Genomic DNA, 22703 nt, shown 5'->3' with positions numbered 1-22703 from the left:
TGCTTCGACGTGCTAGGAGTCCAGTCAGAACTAGTGTCAGTTTTGATGCGAGACGGCTCCAGTAGTTCTAAACGAGGTAGCGCTTGAGAGGTTGGTTGCTTTATAACTCCTACTAGATGGGAGAATTTCTTACACAGGGGGGCTTTAACCCACAGGGTTACAAACAAAAAGCAGTAAGAATAGATTGAGAAGGAAAAATTTATATTTTGAGATCATATGTTTAACTTAATTGCACTTCCTAGCTGAGCCCTCCTCTTGTGTTAGGCCATGTCCAATAAAGGGGAAATCTGGGCCTGTATTTAGGTGATAATGAGTGAAAATTTTCGTTGGAGACCAAAAGGATGCAATGGGGATAGTTTAACCCCATAAAACTATAATATGAATTTACACAAAATTGCATATAGCATAGCCTTGAGAGTGTCGAATCCTACTCATCGAAACGTCCTATCCAGGCCCTAATGCGCAGGCATTCTACACATCACAGTCTTGACTGCAAATGCCTGTCATTTTATTGTATCTTCAATTTAAAAATAATTTAAATTTTTTTATTAAATGACCCCCGCTGTTTTCAAACATCAAGACGACAATGTTGTTCTTACTGTTGATCAGTGAAAATAATAGCCTCCCACCAAATCAAATGTAAAATTCCATGACTTTTCCCTGACAAAAAAGTCTGAATTTCCTGAATTTCCCTGACTTACTATATATTGATTATTACGATATACTGACCAATGACTTCAGAGCAGCTGTGTAGCGTTCAAAAATCTTTAACTTTTTTAGAGCGGGTATTGAATAAACAAAGTTGGGCTACTCAAGCATGCAGTAAATCTAATATCCAGATATTCATGCGTGGAAATATTTGTATTAATGTATTTTGGCAAGTACATTTTAAACCGCTACAACAAAATTCCCTGATATTCCATGACTTTGCCACCAAAATGATAAAATTCCCTGACTTTCCATGTCAAAATTCCAAAATTGTTTGCAAGACATTGGCCCAATCCCGGGGCCAAGTCCGGACTCACAGACTTTGCTGCGCGTTCTCATGGAATTCCTGAAATCCGGAAATTACAAAGGTAAACAAAAGCACGACACACGTGCAAAGTACAAGTGTCAGCAACATCTTTGTTATTAAACGTCGTCAAGTTAACATGTGATCTCGTGAAGTGCTGTCCCAATGTCATTTATACCTATCTGAGCCCATGTGGCCTCACACACTCACTCACTTAGCACCTGAGATCAATTAAGTCTGTGAGTCTTTAGTCCTCAGGGCTCACTTTGGGATTCAGCCATTGGGAGTTTATTAGTGACCAGCTATTACTTTATTATTATAATGGACTTAAAGGAGAAATCCGACGATTTTTCACATAGATTTCTCGGTCACTGAGTACTCTCGGTACGGGAAACCCTCCCGGAAATAATCGGTTTTACCTAGCTTGAGTTGCTGCAGCCAACAGCTTAACACCCAGGCAGCTAGATTACTCTCTGGGGCAGACATGGATAACATCCGGCCCATGGGCTATCCGCCCATACGTTTGTACGATACATACCACGTAAACACTCTCACTGATGTGAGAGTGTTTACGTGGTATGTATCGTACATACCACGTATGTACGATATGAACCGAGGGTGAACCGAGTTTATGCTTCTGCGTCGTACGACGGAGTATTAGGGCCACACATGAAGAAAAAAATATTTTTTGCCATGACGAGATTAAACTCGACATGTCGACTTTAAAGTTGCCATGTTGACATTAAACTCGACATTTCGAGAATAAAGTTGAAATATCATGTCGACTTTAATCTCGACGTGTCGACATTAAACTCAACATTTTGAGAATAAAGTTAGTTTGGAGAGAGAACGACCGCTCGGGACGATTGAAAGGGAGGACGAATGAAACATTGCAGTTTTCTTCGAGTCCTACACCATGTGGACAAAACATAGAACTAACCACGGAGTATGTATAAATGCGATGGTCAAAAGTAAACGTCATTAGCGGTTTATTTATTTATTGTAGGCCTATTATTGAAGAGTGTTTTTCATCTAACGGTTCAACTTCATGCTTATGCACTAGGTATACTAACTGCTCTCCCCAATCCCAGACTTTCACATTGCATGTTTGTTTGTAATGGATGCAAAACAGCCTGAATGTCTATGGAGGGATGAATGAAACTGTCCTCCCGACCATAGGCAACGCCGTGTATTCTAAGTAAATGCAGACATATTCCCTCGCGGGATCCAAAGAGTATAGGCCTATATACTTATACATATCTGTGTTTATAGCCTCCTATATGTATCGCAGGTGAGACATGGAAAAGCAGTTTTAGAAAAATGAGTTTTGCCATGTTAACCTATGGAGAGTGACGGCCAATGGGTCATGAAGGGCAGTTATTTGGATGTGCTGTGGCCTTACCCATGTGAAATAACATTTTGTAGCCTACTATAGAAACATTATATCATTGGAAACATGTATTATTCTAGCTATATAACACTGCATGGTAGGATATAACCGCGTGATACAGCGCTTCACGATGACTGCATTGAGTTAACAGAAGACGCAATATCTGAATATCTGCAATCTATCTGAAATAAGACCTATTTGAAGTAGGCCTATTATTCATGTCACATAGTGTAGGCTACATAGCTTAAACTGTAGGCTATGTTTAAACTGTATTTCGAGTTTAATGTCGGCATGTCGACTTTAAAGTCAACATGTCCAGTTCAATCTCGCCATGGCAAAAATATTTTTTTTCTTCATGTGTGGCCCTAATACTCTGTCGTAGCGTCGACACCACGCAGTTGCCTTTTAGGCCGGCGTAAACCTTTCGAAGTTGTGTCGCTCACCACCGCAGTAGTCAGAATGTCGAACTCTGATTACTTGGTGGTGATTCTAAATGCTGATTTCAAAACGCTCGGTCCTCCTTAACAGTTCCAGTTTGTCATGTGGCCCCTTGGGGAAATTAGTTGCCCACCCCTGCTCTGGGCATGAACATGCCCCCAGAGTGTAGTACCGAAGCTGCCTGGAAGCACGGAGATCTATGTGAAAAATCTACGAATCTCCTTTAAACCTGAACATTTAGAAATGAACACAACTAGTGAGCACTTCTGTAAATCATGTGGTTTCACTGTAGAGGTGTCACAATCTGAAGTCGAAAATAGATCTTGAAACTTCAAACTCAAAGGTAGAATCGATGATCTAGCCACACGCCCAGCCGTCACGTCCAGCATACATGCCTTCCCAACAGGCAAAAACACACACGTGTTGAACTGTGGCGCATCAACACTCCTCTAACTTTAGGCTGCAGCCAGTTAAAAAAACAACAACATATTAACCGACAGAAATCAAAGCCCCTCTTGCTGCTCTGAAATCACCGGTATGAAAGTATTTTGTCGTTCGTTCACATCAGTTAACACTAACTTACTCAACTTAGCAAGTGAAAAGAAGATCTAGTTACAGTCCAAAAGGCATAATTGCAGGCAGAATGCACATTGATAAGTGCATATTCTATGAACACTAACCTTGTGTCTCTTCGAAGTGTGCTGAAACAATCAAATTATCTTCTGTGTTGTATCATTTCGCTATGTTTATGTCTATGTTTAAAATCTGCTGTTTACTAGCTTGCGGTAGGAACATTGATATCGAATCGCGACATGAAAATAGAAAATTAAATTGAATCGAGGATTTGGAGAATAGTGACACCCCTATTTCACTGTCATTTTCATGAAATTTGGCATAACAAAAGTAGGTCTACCATTTCCTTCTTTTTCGCCTTTCTTTTGTCCATTTTGTTGTAGAAATACACATTTGTGAGTGGATCTTCACTGTTATTGCCATAGTTTGCTGTGATCACCTTGGGGAAATAAGAGATAATGTTAACAGTGTTGGTTCAGAAGTGACAGTTTCAGAGCTTTCTTATTCACTCTAAATAAATAATTATAATAATAAAATAAAAAAAACACACATGTACAACAATGTCCTGGGGACTAAATTCCAGTTCGGGATTTTTCTCCTGAACCTCGGACACCATGTCCTTCACCAGTTTATCCTGTGAAAGAGACAACCACGTTTGTTACACATGATCTTGTTCTCTAACAATTTGAGCTTCTGTTTCCCATTTGTTGAGATATTGTACAGTGGGCATCGCTTTCAAATGGCCACTTCAGTCGCGCATTACGAGGCGTGAAGCTGCGTGAAGCTTTAGTACCACTTTCAGCCACTGTGCGTCGCTCTGCCACTGTACATCGCTCTGTCAGTAGCCTGACTGCCGCCCCTTCTGAAAAAGCAGGAGGCTAGGCTACCTTTAAACGTAATTGTTACCGAGAGGAATCCCAGCCTACGAATTCAATAACAAAATAAATCGTAATGAAACATTACCTCGATTAAGGCTACTTGGGTATGGCTTAAGGCTTGAATACACGGCGGTAACGAAAATCGAAATCTGCTTTTGATAGCCTACCGGTGCTGCTCCACAAAACTAAAAATATCTTAATTTGCTGTCTGTTATTGTCAGTGTTGGGGGTAACGCAACTACGCACATCAAAACAGTGTCTTAATTTGCCCTACTTCTTGACTGCAATGAAGTCAATTGACTGCTTGACATGTCATTTTTATTTTTCTGTACAATAAACAAATACATCTGCTTTTTGCTGCAGAATTACATTCATATTTGGCTGACTGCAGACACGCCACTTTCCTCCCCATATTCCAAGATTTAAGATAGTAGCCTATACAAATAGCACTTCATACTATCATAAAAAAAATCGTTAAAACGAATAGCTATTTGCAATTTAACAAAACACTGGTCCTCATTTTGCGAATGCGAGGACGATATGCCTGTTGCACTTAGTTAGATGTCCGAGTCACGCATGTTTGAAAACCACTGGATCGTAATCACAATAATTTAACACACGACAGTTGGATAGCCTACTTCATCATGCCCCCATGCCTACATTTTTGTGGGTAGCATAAAGATCGTTAAAAACAATAAAGTATGGCTCTCCGTTTGGGACATCGAAAACTTATATTTTTAATACCGTCGAAGATGCTGACTTGCAAAAGCCTCGGGATAACACGTTATCTCCACTATCATCAGTCATGCCCCTTGATCAAAGTGGGGAATGAAATACAAGTTTGAGAACCACTGGCTTAACAAGTTACCTGCAGTCCAGAACACAGAATCTGTTGCAATATTCTGATGATCGGCGATGATATCGGCAAATGTTTGTTTTCCAAAGTAAGAATTTCACTTCACCATGCACCTTCGACAATGAATAGCTCATTACACTTGTTACTGTTAAACGTAGGCCTACCTGGTATCATTACAAACATTATTCTGTGTCCTAAAACTGGCATATTTTATGGCATTGTCATGTAAATCCGTTGCAAAATCTAGAGAAATGTGTGAGGTGGTCAGCGGGGGACAATTGAGACACACATTGGATTGTGTTATTACTTGAACATTCCACACTATCCACAGCTGTGGTAGGCCTATCAGGGGCAGGAGGATTACTGTCAGCGCAGGCTTTATATAAAATTCTTCAACAGAAGGCCGCTTTGCTTTGCTTCTGTAATCTCGGCTTCATTGAAAATGAGGGCTTCCCTCAATGACCCTCCGAGAATAAATAAAGGTTGAATGAATGAACGATTGCAGGCTTGCCCAAAATAAAGGCATGTGGTTTGCGCAGCCTACAGTAAATAACAGACCCGCCAGAATGTGCGTTATGATGCTTTTTTACGAGCAAGATGTTTTTGGTACCCTAGGCACACTGCATGTTCTTAAATAACAATGATCATCAGTAATATTCGACCATTAATTTGGGTAAATGGGCAAGCGTGACCACCTTGATTGGCTGATGATGCGGGCATGATTCCAAACACCTCCCTTACGATGATGAGTGACAGGTGACAGGTCTCAGAATGCGTGCGCTACACAAGGACGGAAGATGATGAATAACTGGGGCCGTAGGCTATTCACAAAGGCTTTTATCTTACTACTAGGAGTAGGTTACTCCTACATCGCACTTAAAGATTTTAGCTTGGAGTTTTCTCTTAAAAGTTATTCACAAAGCCTTTCAGACAACTCCTAAACTAGGAGTGAGTCTTCGTGGGTATGGATGACGTCATCACTCATGCACGAGCTTGACTGAAGTGACCACCTTGATTGGCTGACGATTGTAACGCGGGAATTCCAAACACCTCTCTTCCGATGATGAGTGACAGGTCGGAGAATGCCTGCGCTACACAAGTAGTGGAAGGACGGAAAATGATTAATAACTGAATAAAAAGGCCTAGCCTAAATGAATAAAGAGTAAGGCAAAACAAATAGCCTAGTAGCCTAATGAAACAGGCCTATGGATTGATGCAGTAGCCTACCTTTGCAACATTATTAAATTAATCTGTCACCATAGGCTACGTTTGCAAAGAGGAGAACATTTTAATTTGAAATTAAAACCAGAATGTTTAATTTGTCCTGCGTTTCTTCTACGGCTGCAAACGGGATTGACTCGCAGTTAACCAAATATTTCTTTATTAGGACAGGGCAGGCATATTTCTGGCTATTATTTCTAAACCAGTCTGCTAAAGTCTGTAGTGAAGTAGGGTTTTCCAGGCTCCATTTCTTTTTACAAGACACCCTGCTCACCTTGAGCCATCTACCGGTTGTTTGGGTTGTTGCAGCGTCTCACTGGAAAAATACAAATTAAAGTCGCGTGATACCGCGAGATCCCACGTGCGAGTGAAGCTGGCCAAGTCGAAGCACTGCCCACTGTAGTGTTGAAAATGCTGGATATATTTAAAAAGTAAACTAGCTTCAGCATAAACGCTATAGTTACAAACCTTAGAGATGGTATCTAGCTTGTAAGGTGGACTCTCTCCTATGAAATGATACAACTCTCTGCAGGTAACTCTTTGGAGGATTTTCTTTGCTTGTTTCAGGCCTGGCTCATCAGACTGGAGAATCTGGTCAAAGACTGAGTCTAAAAGGAAACACATAAACACAGTTTCTTGCAGGAGGTTCCCTGCAGACAAAACAAGGAATCTTTTTGTGTACACGAAGAGGATTGTTTGTGCTGTCTGGGCATTACTTAAATTCTTCTCCAGTTGTTGCCATCTCGCTAGGAGTAGTTCGTACAAGTCTATTACCAAATGCAACATCAGCTAATGTCAATGAACACAAAATGTGTAGGATTCGGTAATAGACTAGGAGTTGGCGGCGACCGGAAATAATAGTAATGCACTGACAGCACAAACAGTTTTCCAGGAAATAATCTAGATTGTTATCCATGACTGACCTACAATGATCAACTCTGACTAACCCACTAGCCTATTTACTCTCTTGAGTGTGATTGACCAACTACTGACTCGCATCATTACTTGCTGATCTGATAATTGTGAGATGACATGAGGTTGGATTACTAGGCCTGCCTATTTGATTGGCAGATTTTTCAATAAATACTTTAAATAGATAAAAAAACATAGTGCCCCCATACTCAAATAGCGGCCCGCGGGCCTTTTGTGGCCCTCGTGCTGTTTTGAAAAGTTTTTTTTAATTATTATTATTTGATTTTTTTTTTTAAAATTCAATCTCGCTGCACGCTCTTATTTTGAAACCGCGCGCCACGATCTCAATACGAGGCTGGGGGTTGCCTTCATGGCAACGATAAACAGATAGCACTCCAGTCCAGCCCTCCCAAACTCTCAGCAGCAGTCACACGTTTACCGACCGGAGCCGTAATGGCATGCTCGAAATTTGCCCGAAAAAGAAAACTGGACAGCGAAAACCGCCAGTTCCAACCAGAGTGGACAGAAAGGTTTGCGTTCTTTCTACCACCGTCCAGCACTCGCCCTCTGTGCTTATCATGTCAAGAATCTGTCGCGGCAATAAAACTAAGCAATGTGAAGCGACACTACGAATCAAAACACAAGCATTTTGAAGAGACATTTCCGCAAAACTCCGAGATCAGAACAACAAAATGAAATGCTCTTAAAGCATCATATCATACATCCAACCGAATCCTCCACACTTCTTTGACAAAGCAGCAAAAGGCAACACAATGCTCCCTTAGAGTAGCGTGGGTTTTGGCGAAGCACATGAAGCCATTCACGGATTCAGAGATAATGAAAGAATGCATGATTGATGTGATGGACACGTTGCTGGAAGGCGAAGAAAAAGAGGAAATGAAAGCCAAAATTCAACAAATTAAATTAATCAATTAAAATTATATTTTTATTTTAGTTTTTAATAAAAAGGAAATTTTATGTTATAAAATATGTTATAAATGTTATACATAAGTTATATTGTTATGATACGTTATCGTACACGGTCCCAATAAATGGCCCCTTGAGTCACTGAAAAAAAAAAATTGTGGCCCCTCATCATTTCTATTTGAGTACCCCTGACATAGTGGAAACAAATGGCATCACTGACCGACATGCAAGCATATAAGCCAAGAAAGTTGATCAGACATGAAAAAGGTTCTCATCATAGTAACGATTGAAAATACAATGTACATAATCAACATATAAAGACGTTAAGTGTTTCATTCAAGCGAATTTCTCAACTATCCTATTCCTTATAATTGTAATCAGAGCAGCATTAACTAATTGGCTAGTTAAAAAAAAAAAAAAAAAACTAACAAAAAACATAAAGTGAAAACAAATTACATCATTGACAGACATGCAAACCAAGAAACAGAAATCGATCGGAGATGAAAACGTTTTTCTTATAGTAACGGTTGAAAATACAATGTGTTGTGCTGGGTTTTATCAATAATAAAGACGCCAACACTTGACTGCATTCAACTCATTTATCAGTAACTTCTGTGTTCTGAACTCTCATCCTGGTGTTCCCTCTAAAACCGTCCGGGTACAACACATACATTGTAACATCCCTCCTTTTTTTTTAAAAAACAAATACATGAAATGTTAAACACTGAGCAACAGTAAACACAAAGTCCATTCAAACAAAGTCACGGAGGTGTGCTGGCCTTTTGATGACCCTGTCACATCTTGTAGTGATAACATCTTGCGCCGTCTGTGGGTCAGGTGAGGCTGGAGTGGGTGGTGTGGTGTTTATGATGGTCTCCTTTTTGGGTGAGACCCCAGGGGATGGTCTCAGGTGTCTCCGATTTCGTCTCAGGATGGTCCCATTCTCCAGTTTGACTGTGTATGATCTGTCCTTGACTTGCCCCATCACGGATGCTGGTGTCCAATATAAGTGGCGGCCCACTTCTGTCTGCACCCTAACTTGCTCTCCTTCCTGCAGTGGTCTCAACTGCTTGGCTCCTTTGTTGTAGTAGTGAGCCTGTCGGAGCTTGTTCTCCTGAACGGCTGTCTCAGTGTCTACTACTGCAGGCTTTAGCAGGCTGTCACACATCTGTAGTAGTGTTTTAGTTCTTCTGCTCATTAGTCTTTGTGCGGGACTGGCCTGGAATCCTTGTGCTGGGGTGTTTCTGTGAGCCAGTATGGCCAGGTAAGGATCTGATTTTGCTTGCATGGCTTTTGCCATAAGTCTCTTAAGGCAAAAGCCGACTCGGCCGACTCGGCTTTTCCATTATTCTGAGGATGTCGGTGATGTCACATGTTCAAATTCCCAGGCCTTGCTAAACTGTCTGAATTCATGGGAGTTGTACGGCGGGCCGTTATCAGAGATCAGCACATCTGGGATTCCGTGGTGTGCAAAGTGTGCTTTCAGTTTGTGAATGACTGACTGACCTGGTGTCAGGGAGATGGTCAACCTCCCAGAAGTTCGAGAAATAGTCCACGGTCACTAAATAGTCCTTGTTGTTGAAGGTAAAGAGGTCAGTTCCCACTTTGGCCCATGGTCTTAATGGGAAGTCATGAGGGTGTAACGGCTCTTTCTGCTGCCGAGTGTCTGCCTCTCTGCAGACACTGCATTTTGCCATGTATGTCTTCAGCTGTTCATGCATACCAGGCCAGTACACACATTCCCTTGCTCTCCTGAGACAGTTTTCAATGCCTGTGTGAGGCGTGAATCTTCTCCATGATTTCGGTTCTCAGGTTGTTTGGAATGATAGCTTTCTCACCTCTGAGGATGACATTGTTTTGCACACTTAGTTCATCTCTCATAGAGAAAAATGGCTTTACCACATCTTCAACCTGTGCCTTTGCTTCCGGCCACCCCTGTAGTATCCTCTGTTTCAGTGTCTGAAGAGTGGTGTCCTTCTCTGTGTTTCCTTTTGAATTCTCTGCAGTCTTTCTTCAGATATAGGTAAGTAATGAATCATGTTCACAATTTCAATTTCAGCTTCAACTGATCCCTTTGGTGCGCATTCTGGCAAGTATGCTCTGCTCAGTGTGTCGGCCACGTGCCTCAGCCTACCTGGGACAAATACCACATCTATTTCATACTTCTGAAGTCTTAACAACATTCGCTGTAGCCTTTTCGGTGCGCTGAGCAAAGGCTTCTTTGTGATGGTCTCTAGGGGTTTGTGGTCAGAGTGTACTACTACTTTTCTACCGTATGTATATTGGAGAAATTTCTCCATCCCGAACAGTATGGCCAAGCAGTCCTTATGGAGGGGGATAGCTGTCAAAAATATTTGTGTCCATAGATTTGATACACGTGCGTATTTGTCTGTAGTTGTGCATAAAATACATATTTGTGAATTCTCGAATGAGTCCAGTCGTGCATAAAATATATTGTGTGTATTTTATCCATCAGAATACGGATGAAAAAAAAATATGAATTCAAAAAAAGTACGAAATCAAACTTTACAGTTGGCTTTCTTTGGTATGAGTACGACTTCGCACAAGTGACTCAACTGTCAAAATACGTCATCGCCGCATTCACAGGCATTACTTGTTGAGAAAAGAAACATACAGAGCCATATAAAGGTACCCAAGACTATTTGTTCAACTCCACAGGTAGCTATCAGCTATCACAAACGTTAGCGCCGACGTGCCTAACCCGCAGTAATGGCACTGCCCCCGCCGGATTCGTCTTAGCGCATGCGCAGTCTTGATCTCGATCTATGTTTCTATTTTCATCCACCTGAATCTTTCAAAAGGTGTCGCAAATGTTGTTGTGTAGCTTGAGTGTTCCGTCAGTTTCACATGCCAGAATCCATTCTTCACATCACACACTGTGATTACATTTGCATTTGCTAGGTCTGGAAGTGTCATCGATCGTCGATAGTGGGAAATGTCGTCTCTTCAGTGCTTTATTTAGAGGTCTGGGGTCGATACAGATCCTCAGTTTTCCAGACTGCTTCTTGACCACTACCATGTTGCTGATCCAATCTGTGCTTTTTTCAACCTGCATAATGATTTCTCTTTCCGCCAAACTTCTTAGCTCCTCCTTCAGTGGGTTCATCAGTGCCACCGTAACTCTGCGCTTTGGTAGCTTTACAGGCGATACGCTTGGATCAACTTCTAATTCATACGTCCCTGGTAAGCAGCCGTCACCTTCAAATACATCTGCATATTGCTGTCTGATGTGTACCTCATCCAGCGGTTTCTCATCAGTGAATGTGTGACGATTTCGTCTATGGCCATGATCCTTCTGTATCCTCACTAGGTCCATGGCTTGTACTGCTTTGTTTCCCAGTAGGGGAACAGATGAGTGTCCTTCGACCACCATGAATTCAAGTTTGTACAGTTTCTTGGGTTTTGTATTTTTATCTTGCATTTGCCTAAGGCAGTGGTCTCCAACACGGTGCCCGGCTATGAGGCGCCCCCAGCGCACCTTCTAAAAATAGCCTTCAGGTCGCCTGCAGATCACGCTCTAAAAACACGCTCCATTGTGAAGTTTTCAATAGATATTTAAGTCTAGACCAGAACCATTTTAAAGATTGAATGGGAAACGGATTTGGAGCCAAAGACTAAAATTTAAAGCAGCTACAATTTGTAAGGCATCACCAATATCAATTTAATGTTACAGCTGTATGGCTACATACATTCTTAAACAACGGAAGCGGAGCGCATACACGCTGCTCGCATGCATAGATAGTAAAGGGGAAAAAACTTGCTCGTCTGGTGTAGCCAATGGAAGCATATCTTTGCAGAAGTTCTGTGGCCATTCTATGTTCGTCAAATACGGCTCTTGCATGATTGTTCAAGGACTGAACAACAATTGCTTTAGCTCACAGGCCTTTTCTCCTCCGTAGGCTACTGCCGTATAATAGCGCTGAAAATTTTGTGGCATGCTTGACTGAGCAGGACTGCATTACCTTTTTTGTCAGATCATGGAGAGATTTCAGGTGTGCAATAACTTTAAAAGGAGTCTTCATATGTTAGGTTGGTGTGGGTGATTACTATTGAAATGTTAAAACCGAATTGTCCACTGAAATCAGAACTTAAACAACCCCTGAATTCATAATGGTGGGTGGGTATAAATTGGGTACAAATTGTAACCCAAATTATTAATTGCACAAAAATATTGTTTTTTTTTGTTGTTAAAAAATTAAGATTAGATTCCCCATGCAAACTTTGAAATGAACAAACTGAACAAATATGTTGGTAGTGTTGCATATTGATATTAAAGTATTGAAGAATCAGATGAAAATACAGTTGCTTAATATATAAAGACTTATAGGCCTACAGAATATTGATAATTTAAAAGTAAAAATAACATAGGCCTATTATTTAGGAGGACTACCCTCGCAAAAAAGGGGTGAGGGTCTGTTTGTTTCAAATGAGTAGCCCTCCATATGATTTTGGGTCTTCAGGTAGCCCTCATTACCAAAAAGGTTGGAGACCCCTGGCCTAAGGGTTTTAAAGTGCTGTTGTTGTACATGACCAGGAGTTGTTGGGTGTCTGGATTCAACAGGTGTATGGGAATGATGTTGCAGCTCACTCCACAGTCAAGTTGGAATCTGACTGGCCTCTCTCCCAGTTGCAAATAGTTGTTTTCCTTGTGTGTGCTCATGTCCATCTAAATAGAGGCTAAGTATTTCCTGAAACTCATCAGTCTCTGTCACACTATGTATTTGCTTGGCCTGTGTGCTTGTGGCTTTGCACTTCGAAGCAAAGTGGTTGTATTTGTTGCATTTGCTGCAGGTTTTCCCATATGCCGGACAACTCTCTTTTCCATTCGTGCTGCTTGCCACAGAATCTGCAGTTTTTTTTATTTCTTTTGGTCTTGGTCCCTGATCCCTTGTTGCTTTCCTGACTGTGTGAACCTCTTCAATATGTTGACCTACGATTGTCTTTGCATTCTCTTTAAAGAGTGCTGCTGCTCTGCATATTCGCATGCATTTCTCCAGTCACAAATCTGCGAATTTAGAATTGTGTGTGGAATCCAATCTCTGATCAATGAGTCTTTAACAGTTCTGAAATTACATGTGTCTGCAAGCACTCTTAAATCAGTGACATATTTGTCAATGGTTTCTTTTTCCTCTTGGTCTCTAGAGAAGAATTTGTACCTTTCCACCGTTTCGTTTGGCTTTGGGTTGCAGTGTTTGTCAAAGAGATCTAACACTCTGTCCAATGTCTTGTCTTTGCCTGACGGGAGTATAGCCCATAGCTTTCCGCTAAGTTCTCTTCCAGTTTCTCCTATCAAATATTTGAAGACTTTTACCTTCGTTTTTTCATTTGAATCTGCTAGTGCTAGTGCGACGTACAGGCAGAACTCATCCTTCCACGTCTTCCAAGCTTTCGCCAGGCATGTAGAATTCCAATCCAAACTGGCGGATGGTTTCAGTCCAAACGCATCCATATTTTTTACTGGTCGTTGCGTGTCTACGTGTTCAGACTGTAGGCCTACTTCTTCCTCCTCCAAGTCACCGTCTTCATCCGACATAAGTCAACGTTCGTTTCATACCGCTGCCACCATGTTATGCTGGGTTTTATCAATAATAAAGACGCCAACACTTGACTGCATTCAACTCATTTATCAGTAACTGTGTTCCGAACTCTCATCCCGGTGTTCCCTCTAAAACCGTCCGGGTACAACACATACATTGTAACACAATGTGCATAATCAACATAGACGTTAAGTGTTTCATTCAAGCGAATTTCTCAAGTAGCTTATCTTGGCAGGCATCTTGGTAACAGCTTCTGGCAGTTATTTTGGGCAGCTATTTTCCCATTCAAATCATCATCATCATCAAGAACCGTTTTTTATTCAGGGAGAAATTGACTGAGCATCAAGCTCTTTTACAGCAATGCCCTGAGTTACAAAACATACAAACAACAATAATCAAAATAACAAAACTAGAACAATAAAAAGATACAAAAGACAAATAATAATAATAAAAATATATAATAATAAATAGAAAGAAAAGAAGGGGAATATGTATGTTTATCACCTGGAGAGAAGAAATACTCTTTTCTGATTGGCTGGCGGGGTGGCTTTTAATTCTGAATAACAGGACACCTATGAAGTAGATCTGGTAAAAAAAGTTTAATCGCCGTTCCATATCAATGCTTATGAATGGTAACTATAACAACCATAGTAGGACGACGGTTGAGCCTGGAGGCAGGCTTCACAACAACTTTTTAAACGTAACTGCGTGTTTCCTTTGCGTGCTATAAAGGCATGGCTTTACAGTGGCAACCGGGTGATAAGCGGGATAACGGCCTTCGAGGTGTGTCCAGTTATACGGAATTAATGGACTCGGGCGGAGTTCTCTGCCCCTCGCCCTCGTCCATTAATTCCGTATAACAGGACACCTCGGTGGCCGTTATCCCTTACATAAATAAAAGCTAGAGGTACCGCAAAGCGGTACAAAGTATGATCGCCGCCCAATCCAGCACATTTTTTCCACAAAAATGTCATGCTTGTCAAATTGTGTTCATTTTCTACTTTGTTCCTTTTTTGTGTGTTTGTAATTGAGTGTGTGTGTGTGTGTGTGTGTACAGTATGTGTGTGTACGCGTGCGTGTGTTTGTGTATGTAGGTGTGTTTGTATGTGTGTGTGTGTGTGTTTGTGTGCGTGTTTGTGCGTGTCGTGTGTGTGCATGTTATGTGTGTGTGCATGTGTAGTGTGTGTGTGTGTGTGTGTACGCGTGCGTGTGTTTGTGTATGTAGGTGTGTTTGTGTGTGTGTGTGTGTGTGTGTTTATGTGTTTGTGTGCGTGTTTGTGCGTGTCGTGTGTGTGCATGTTATGTGTGTGTGTGTGTGTGTGTGTGTGTGTGTGTGTGTGTGTGTGTGCATGTGTGTCTTTATGTATGTGTACATCAGGGAACCACCTACTCTTTGAGATAAGTGCCATGGGATATTTAACAACCATGGTGAGTCAGGACCTCAATTTAACATTCATGCAAAGGAAAACATCTCCTGCAGTACAGTGTCCCTGTCACTGCAATAGGACATTGGGATTGATATTTGTTTGGTGGCTTTTGGCCACAGGGAAGAGTGCCACCTACTGGCCAGCCACCAACACCACTTCCAGCAGGAACCTACTCTTCCAAGGAGGCTTCTTATCCAAGTACTAACTAAGCCTGCTTAGCTTCAGTAATTCAGTAAAGTCAGGGTATCTGAAGCGAAGCGGCGGTCATAAAGGTTTAGTCAGATTTTTTATTTTTTTTCGCATGCACAATTTTCCATCAAGGATTCCCGGGACACTGAAAGACCGGGGTGCATGAAACTTGGTGGGCATGTAGCCCCACAAGGCTAGCATGGAACCATTGTTTTTCGTTTTGATCTGTAACCCCCCCCCCCCCCCGCTGGACTGGACCCCACGAAAGGAGGTTAGGGCGGACACAGTTTTCTGTGAATATCTCAAGAACCGTAGGGCCTATGAGGACCACCTTTTTTTGTATGTTGCTCTTAAGGGGCCATGTCAACCCATCCCATAACCACTCATTTCATGTATAGCACCACCTAGTTAAAAATAAAAAAGCAAAAAAAAATTATGTGTTATCACAATATCTCTGGCTGACATGGTCAAAACAATGCATGAAATTGAAAGTGTAGGATAATTTTGACACCCTCTAAATGTATGCCAAGTTTCGTGGACTTTCGTTCATGGGGGGCCATACAATGAATTAATTTATGTGTACATTTAGTGACTGTACACCAACAGAGTTTTCTGTGAATATCTTGAGAACCGTAGGGCCTAGGATGACCAATGTTTTTCATTGGGTATACAAGTATATAGTATACAAGTATTTCAAAATATTTGTGTAATTTGTGCAATTTTAAGTGTAAAAAATTGCACAAAGAAAGTGCAAAACAACAAAATGGGCAAATGTGATCAGTCACCACAAACCATCCTCCTTGGCTTTAAAAAGACCATTTCAAGGGCCCTTTGGTAATTGCACTGTTTTACTGTTGGCCCATTAATGCCCATCTTTATGCAGGCCAGACTGTTGCCCTGCAGCCTGTTCCGCAAGTCTGTCCTGATCTCCTGAATGAAGTTTAGATTATTTTATAGTTTATAATATGGATGGAATTTGAGCGCAGAGCGCTTTTGAATTTAGAGGCTGGAGCGGCCGCTCTGTTCCGCTCCGATACCACTCACTCCAAGAGTCTGAGGCCCCGTCCACACGGAGACGCTTTTTGGGTTAAACGCACAGGTTTTGCATCGTCTTGGCCGATCGTCCAAACCAGAGGTTCCCAAACTGTGAGGCGCGCCTCCCCTGGGGGACGCCAAATAATTTGAGGAGAGGCGCGGAAGGTTGATTAAAAAAAGAAGGAAACACGTTTATTTCATGTTAGAACTATCTATATATTTTTTTCAATGATTATGTAATTGTCAACATTATAAAATCGAAATAAATCATAGAAGAGATGTATACTAAATCTTTGGGATAGTGGAAAGTATTATTGATCCCTATCCTGAGTGAGAATGTATTGTGCCAAACTTCATAACGTAATTTAGCAACAGTGCCGCCAGCCGAGCTAGCTGCAAGTTACCAGTGAACGGTAACTTGCAGCTTGGAGTACTGGAGTATTTTTTGGTACATAGCTAATTTAGATAAACTTATGGTGTGGGTGCTTGCGTTTCTTTAGGAATCCGCTGCCTTGGTTTGTATAGAAATGAATATTAAGTGACAGATACACGTAAGAGGTTGGACATACGTGACGGCAATATGTGACGTTCCGATAGCTAACTTAAAATGGACAGATTTGTCACATTTTATCGCTGCACGGCCCGAGCCTGATATGGGCAACAAAGCCCATGGTCCAAACGAATCCTGTAAACGCACTGCCCGAAACCGCACTTTTTTGAAACCTGGTCCCAGGGTGGAAAAATCTGAAACCGTAGCCCTTGCGAGTTTCTTTGGACGGCGAAACCGCATACTTGCATATTGATGATGTATACTTACGCATACTTGCATATTGATGACCTCAGCTGCTCTGGACTTGACACTTGCCTAACAAGTTTTCATACATGACATTACCTACGATTACACTCAGTAGGATAAATATCACAACTGGTGCTGCGCAGCGCCGATAGCTTATCATGACTTAGTGGACTTAACAGTGTTTTCCCTGTGTTTTCTTGATTCTAGCATTCTAGCTACTGTCAGTGACGCGAGAGAACTAGTCAGAAGTTATTAGGGAAGTGCGGTGTAAGTTTAAATTAATTTGTGCGTAGTGCCGGTGTCATTCATTCATTTTACATGTCTTACAACACAAATAAATGCATTCATAGTCTAGTGAAGTCAGATATGAGCATACAAAGACGCTTAGAACTCATGTTAAGCCTATGGTAGATGCGCACTAAATGCGAACACACAATTTGATGCAGGCAAAAGTATCGACTGTTACTAACGAAGGTATTATAGCAATATTATAAATGTGGCGACGGAATAGCCTAGAACTTGGGTAGGCTTAGCGTTTAGTAGCCTATGCACTTGCGGTGATAGCCAAAACTAATGTGAATCGCGGACTACCCTACAACCAAAGAAAGTAAAGGAGATTATTTGTGCCTGCGTTAGCCAAATAAAGGATGGGACTGCACCCTTCACAAACCGTAAAAATTAAGTTTAATAGTTTTACAGTTGACTACAGTTGACAGTTCACTATCGGTCCAAACAAACAATTCTGGTTTTCTTGCACTAGCCATTTTCGTCGTAGCCTATTCTGTCTGTCTGTATAGCCTACAGCGCGCAAGCTTTGGTCAATTCTGTAACAGAATTGTGCCACCTATAGGCCTGGGATATGAAGTAATGTGTTGAGTCGTGTTGAGATGGATCCGTTTGGACGCAAATATTCTTGATTCAAATATTCTTGATCGTTTTCACTCACCATCTTAAAAAGTCAACACTGCGCTTCGCTCAGGTGGCCGTTTACTCAGCCGCTCAATTCCGCTCCCTATGCTTAAAAATCATCCCACTGCAGTGAAATCACTCCATGTTCGCTCCAATTTAAAAGAGGGAGAAATAATCTACAAGCCGAATTGTCACCTTAAACAGAAAACTTAAATCCCAAAGAACAACGGCAATATATTTCACTCAGAACATTTATTTTAAAAGATAGTGAAACACCTATAGTGCAACAACAAACAGGCTTGGCAACGTTAATACATAAGCCTAAAACTAAAGGGAACAGTGGGATTAATTGCCTAAAAAATACAGGCTTAGCATCCAAGTTTTACTTTAGCCTTCTACTTGATATGAAGCATATTCAAATTGCTCACGGTTTTCTTTGCTCTCCGTAGCACACTCTCATGTTTCCGCGAAATGTGTCCTCTTAGATTTCAAAATGAATTTTTACTCACTGAAACTGTGTCACCACATAGTTATTCTTGCTCTGCATTGTTAGTATCTAGTTGTTGTGTAGGAATACTACACTTGTATGACTTATCAGTTTCCTTCCTAACAGTAGCGTAGCCAGAAATGTTCAAATGGGTGGGCACAGAAAAAACGGGTGGGCAAAGCGAATTTGATTGAACATAAGAGAGGCCTAGATTAGATACACCATACAAGCATTAATCATAGGCATGTTATATTTATGACATAAAAGAGGTATTTATTGAACGCATTTGATCACAGCTGACAAATTACGCAGAAACATTTTCAACTGGTGCAAAACAATGCACGAATGTCGCATGAAACACAATTGGATTGACCATATTGGACAACTGCCTTATCATAGGCATGTTTCATGCATGACATGAAAAGTGGAACTTATAGAACGAAAATGACAAATTACACAGTCGGCTAAACGTTTTAAACTTGGGCAAAACTGATGAACCCAGCATCGTCGGTGCGTCGCATAAATTAAAACACAAATTGAAGCAACAACTTGACCATTGGACAATCCTACCACAAAACCTTTCCATAGGCCTGCAACGTTTCTGACATAAAAAGTAGAATATGAACGCATTTCATCACACCTGACAATTAAACGGAGCTGTGGCTGTTCGTGATTTGACTGATGCTTGAGAGCGAGGAGCGGGATATTTGCACCGCTCAGGTCCGTTCAGCTCTGATTCGGAGGCATATCATGACATATGTAAAGATTATAAAAACTGATTATTTTTCGATTCATGGCACGTTTCTTATTATTTTTTTAATGCGTTCTGCGGAGAAGGGAGACTGGCGTTGGTCACGGTTTTGAATGAAAGTGAGAAAACAGGACAGAGTAACACGGTGGACTACTTTTTTTTTTTTTTTGATGACGTAGTTAAGGCGGCAGGCCTGTTTTTCCAAGGCGGCCGCCTTTATTGCAAAGTGCTGTGGGAAACTCTGGTGTAGGTTCCTGCTGGAAGTGGTGTTGGTGGCTGGCCAGTAGGTGGCACTCTTCCCTGTGGCCAAAAGCCACCAAACAAATATCAATCCCAATGCCCTATTGCAGTGACAGGAGATGTTTTCCTTTGCATGAATGTTAAATTGTGGTCCTGACTCACCATGGTTGTTAAAGATCCCATGGCACTTATCGCAAAGAGTAGGTGGTTCCCTGATTTGCTGGCTAAATACTTTACATTTGATGTTCCTTAACATTGTTAAATTATGGTGATTCACTAGTCCCCAACAGTATTTTGAAGGAAGGAACCAGTTCTGTGTGCATTATTGTAACAGCTGGGCTATGTTATTGGTAAAGTGGTTGAATAGCAAGCTACACATGCGCACACACATGCATGCACACAAACAACACGCACACAAACACATAAACACACATACACACCTTCACACACATGCACTCACACATACAAACACACCTACATACACAAACACACAAACACACACACACATAAAAAACTACAGTAACTGACATGCAGACACACTCACTCAATAAACACACAGAAGCACACATATACACAAAAACAACCACACACTCTGCACACACTCAATTACAAACACAAAAAAGGAACAAAGCAGGAAATGAACACAATTTGACATACTGTACGTGACTTATTTTTGTGGAAAAAATGTGCTGGACTGGGCGGCTGTCATATTTTGTACTGCTCTGTGGTACGTCTAGTTTTAATAATTCTTGCAATTTGTTCCATTTATAAGATGTAAAAACTGTAAAAGCTAATTTACCAAATTCAGATTTAATTTGAGGAGTTTGAGGAGATATAAAACCCTGTGAGTGTGTGTTGTGGCAGATTGATTTCACGTTCAGAAGAGAAGTTAGGTAAAAAGGTAACTTTCCCAGTAATGCCTTAAGGAGGCAGTGCCTTTCCCTCCTATCATAGACCAAGACCATCCTACATTTTGGTATAATTTACAGTGATGAGTTCTAAACCCATTTCCAGTTATAAAACGTAGTGAACTGTGGTAAACTGCATCAAGTGATTTCAGAGTGGAAGGGGCTGCATGCATATATACAATGTCTCCATAGTCTAGGACTGACATTATAGTTGCTTGAATAATGGTCATTCTGCTTTCTAAAGAGAAGCAAGACCTAATCCTGTAAAGTGCACCTAATTTAAAGGGACACCAGGCAACGTTTTTGTGTTAATTACTCATCTTCGTAAGTCGGTATATGGTTAAATGACTCATTACAGGGCGAATGAAGACTCTCTCTCGCCCGCCCTTACTGCCTGTAGGAAGAATATCCCGCTTGCAAGTTCAGTGTATCATACCCGCCGACCGAAGCAGGATCAGTTTACATCCTGCATCCACAGCACAGAGGCAGGCTAACGAAACGCTAGCGATTGTTGCAAACGTGTGTATAATGGCAGAGCAGCGAAACCCCTTGACAGAAGATGCAAAGAAAAGGAAAAGAGATTCAGACCGAGCGAGGGGGAGTTTCGTAGAGAAAAAGCACCAGGCTTGCCTGGTGTCCCTTTAATTTTAACCTTTTTTGTGAGATCAAGCACGTGTTCTAAATTGTAGTTTGTTATCTAGCCAAATGCCCAGATATTTGTATTGATAAACTTGCTCAATTTGTGTCCCATTTAGGGAACAAATGTTATAGGCATCAAGGTCACACTTTCTCGATCTAGTAAAGATCAAATATTTTGTTTTTGGTTAATTCAGAACCAGTTTAAGATCTTTCAAGGATTTCTGCACACAATCAAATGCACATTAAAGATATGACATTGCTTGCTCTACAGATGGTGCATAGCCATACAAGATTGTCATCTGCATAGAAATGCACTTCAATCAATATCAATATGTTTTATATAGAGATACCACAGTGCCACCTGTGGTTGTATAGAGTAACCTGTGGTAGCGCTATACAAAACATATCTATCTATCTATAAAGCAAGAAGCTTCTGTGTGTCTGTGGCACGCATATCTCGCTGACCGTTTGTCAGACTGATCAAACTTGGCAGGTGTCTTGCTACGGGCATGAGTAAGTGCAGTGCCAAATTTGACGTTGTTTGAATAAGAAATGCAAAAGATATCGTTAAATATATTGGTAAAAGAAGCACACATTGGCTTTCGCCACTAGCCCCTCCCCCTCCCACACAGCACTGTGCTGTAAGCTACCAGTGAGGATAGAAGCAAGGCGTTGAACTGGATCAGTGTATGTTACACGGGAAAAAGTTAAGCGAGTGCAACATGTGTTAACATGTCTGACCTCAACAATAAAGACCCCCTGTATGCGGTTTGCTTGCATAAAATGACTTTGCGGATTTTGCAACAACACGCTAACACAAACAGGTATGCTGTGGCTCTTCAAAATGATGTAAAAAAGGATGTGCAATAAATGGACACTTTGAATAGCCCAGGCTACTTTGGACTGTCTTTAGACTTTGAATAAGCAAACGACAATTCCAACTGCAAGGTCCTAAATTGAAACGAGCGATAATGGTCCCGAATTAAAGAACGTCTCAGAATGCCGCACATGCAAAGCATAACCAGCGACAAGCAACGAGTGGCAGACAGAGTGTGATGTCACTTAAATGAATAGCCCAGGCTACTTTGAACTGTCTTTAGACTTTGAATAAGCAAACAACAATTCCAACTGCAAGGCCCTAAATTGAAACGAGCGATAACGGTCCCGAATGAAAGAACGTCTCAGAATGCCACACATGCAAAGCATAGCCTAACCAGCGACAAGCAACGAGTGGCAGACAGAGTGTGATGTCACTTATAGGCCACCAGAGACTGTTTGAGTCACATCGTTGCAAATTTCATATGATCCTTTGATCCACAAAATGGTTTGTTTTCTCTATCAAGTTATTCAATAGGCTAAGCATATAGCCTTCACTCAAAACAGCTGTTAGGATTATGTCATTTTGATTTGTAAAAAATGTCACATGAAGCCATGCTTAAATTCTGCTCACTTCACATTTATTTTATTATCTGTAGGCCTATTCATTATTGAATGCTTATCTGGAATTATGTTTTTCCCTATCATCCTATTCTTAAAGCAGGCCTACCTGCAGGCATG

General features: G+C 41.2%; 1 protein-coding gene across 1 annotated transcript in view; it reads right to left on the bottom strand.

Moving 5' to 3' along the window:
• Window positions 1–22703, bottom strand: part of LOC121709021 (deoxynucleoside triphosphate triphosphohydrolase SAMHD1-like) — a 69399-nt gene that overhangs the window by 664 nt on the left and 46032 nt on the right. Inside the window, exons 13-15 of the mRNA XM_042092029.1 lie at window positions 6837–6976; window positions 3964–4047; window positions 3754–3852 (exon numbers count right to left, since the gene is read on the bottom strand). Coding sequence (XP_041947963.1) covers window positions 3754–3852; window positions 3964–4047; window positions 6837–6976 — 323 coding nt within the window. The remainder of the gene's footprint in view (window positions 1–3753; window positions 3853–3963; window positions 4048–6836; window positions 6977–22703) is intronic.

The sequence above is a fragment of the Alosa sapidissima genome, chromosome 5 (genome assembly GCF_018492685.1).
Source record: "Alosa sapidissima isolate fAloSap1 chromosome 5, fAloSap1.pri, whole genome shotgun sequence".
NCBI lineage: Eukaryota > Metazoa > Chordata > Actinopteri > Clupeiformes > Clupeidae > Alosa > Alosa sapidissima.
Note: the sequence above shows the minus strand (reverse complement) of the source record. Positions and strands in the feature narration are given on the sequence as shown.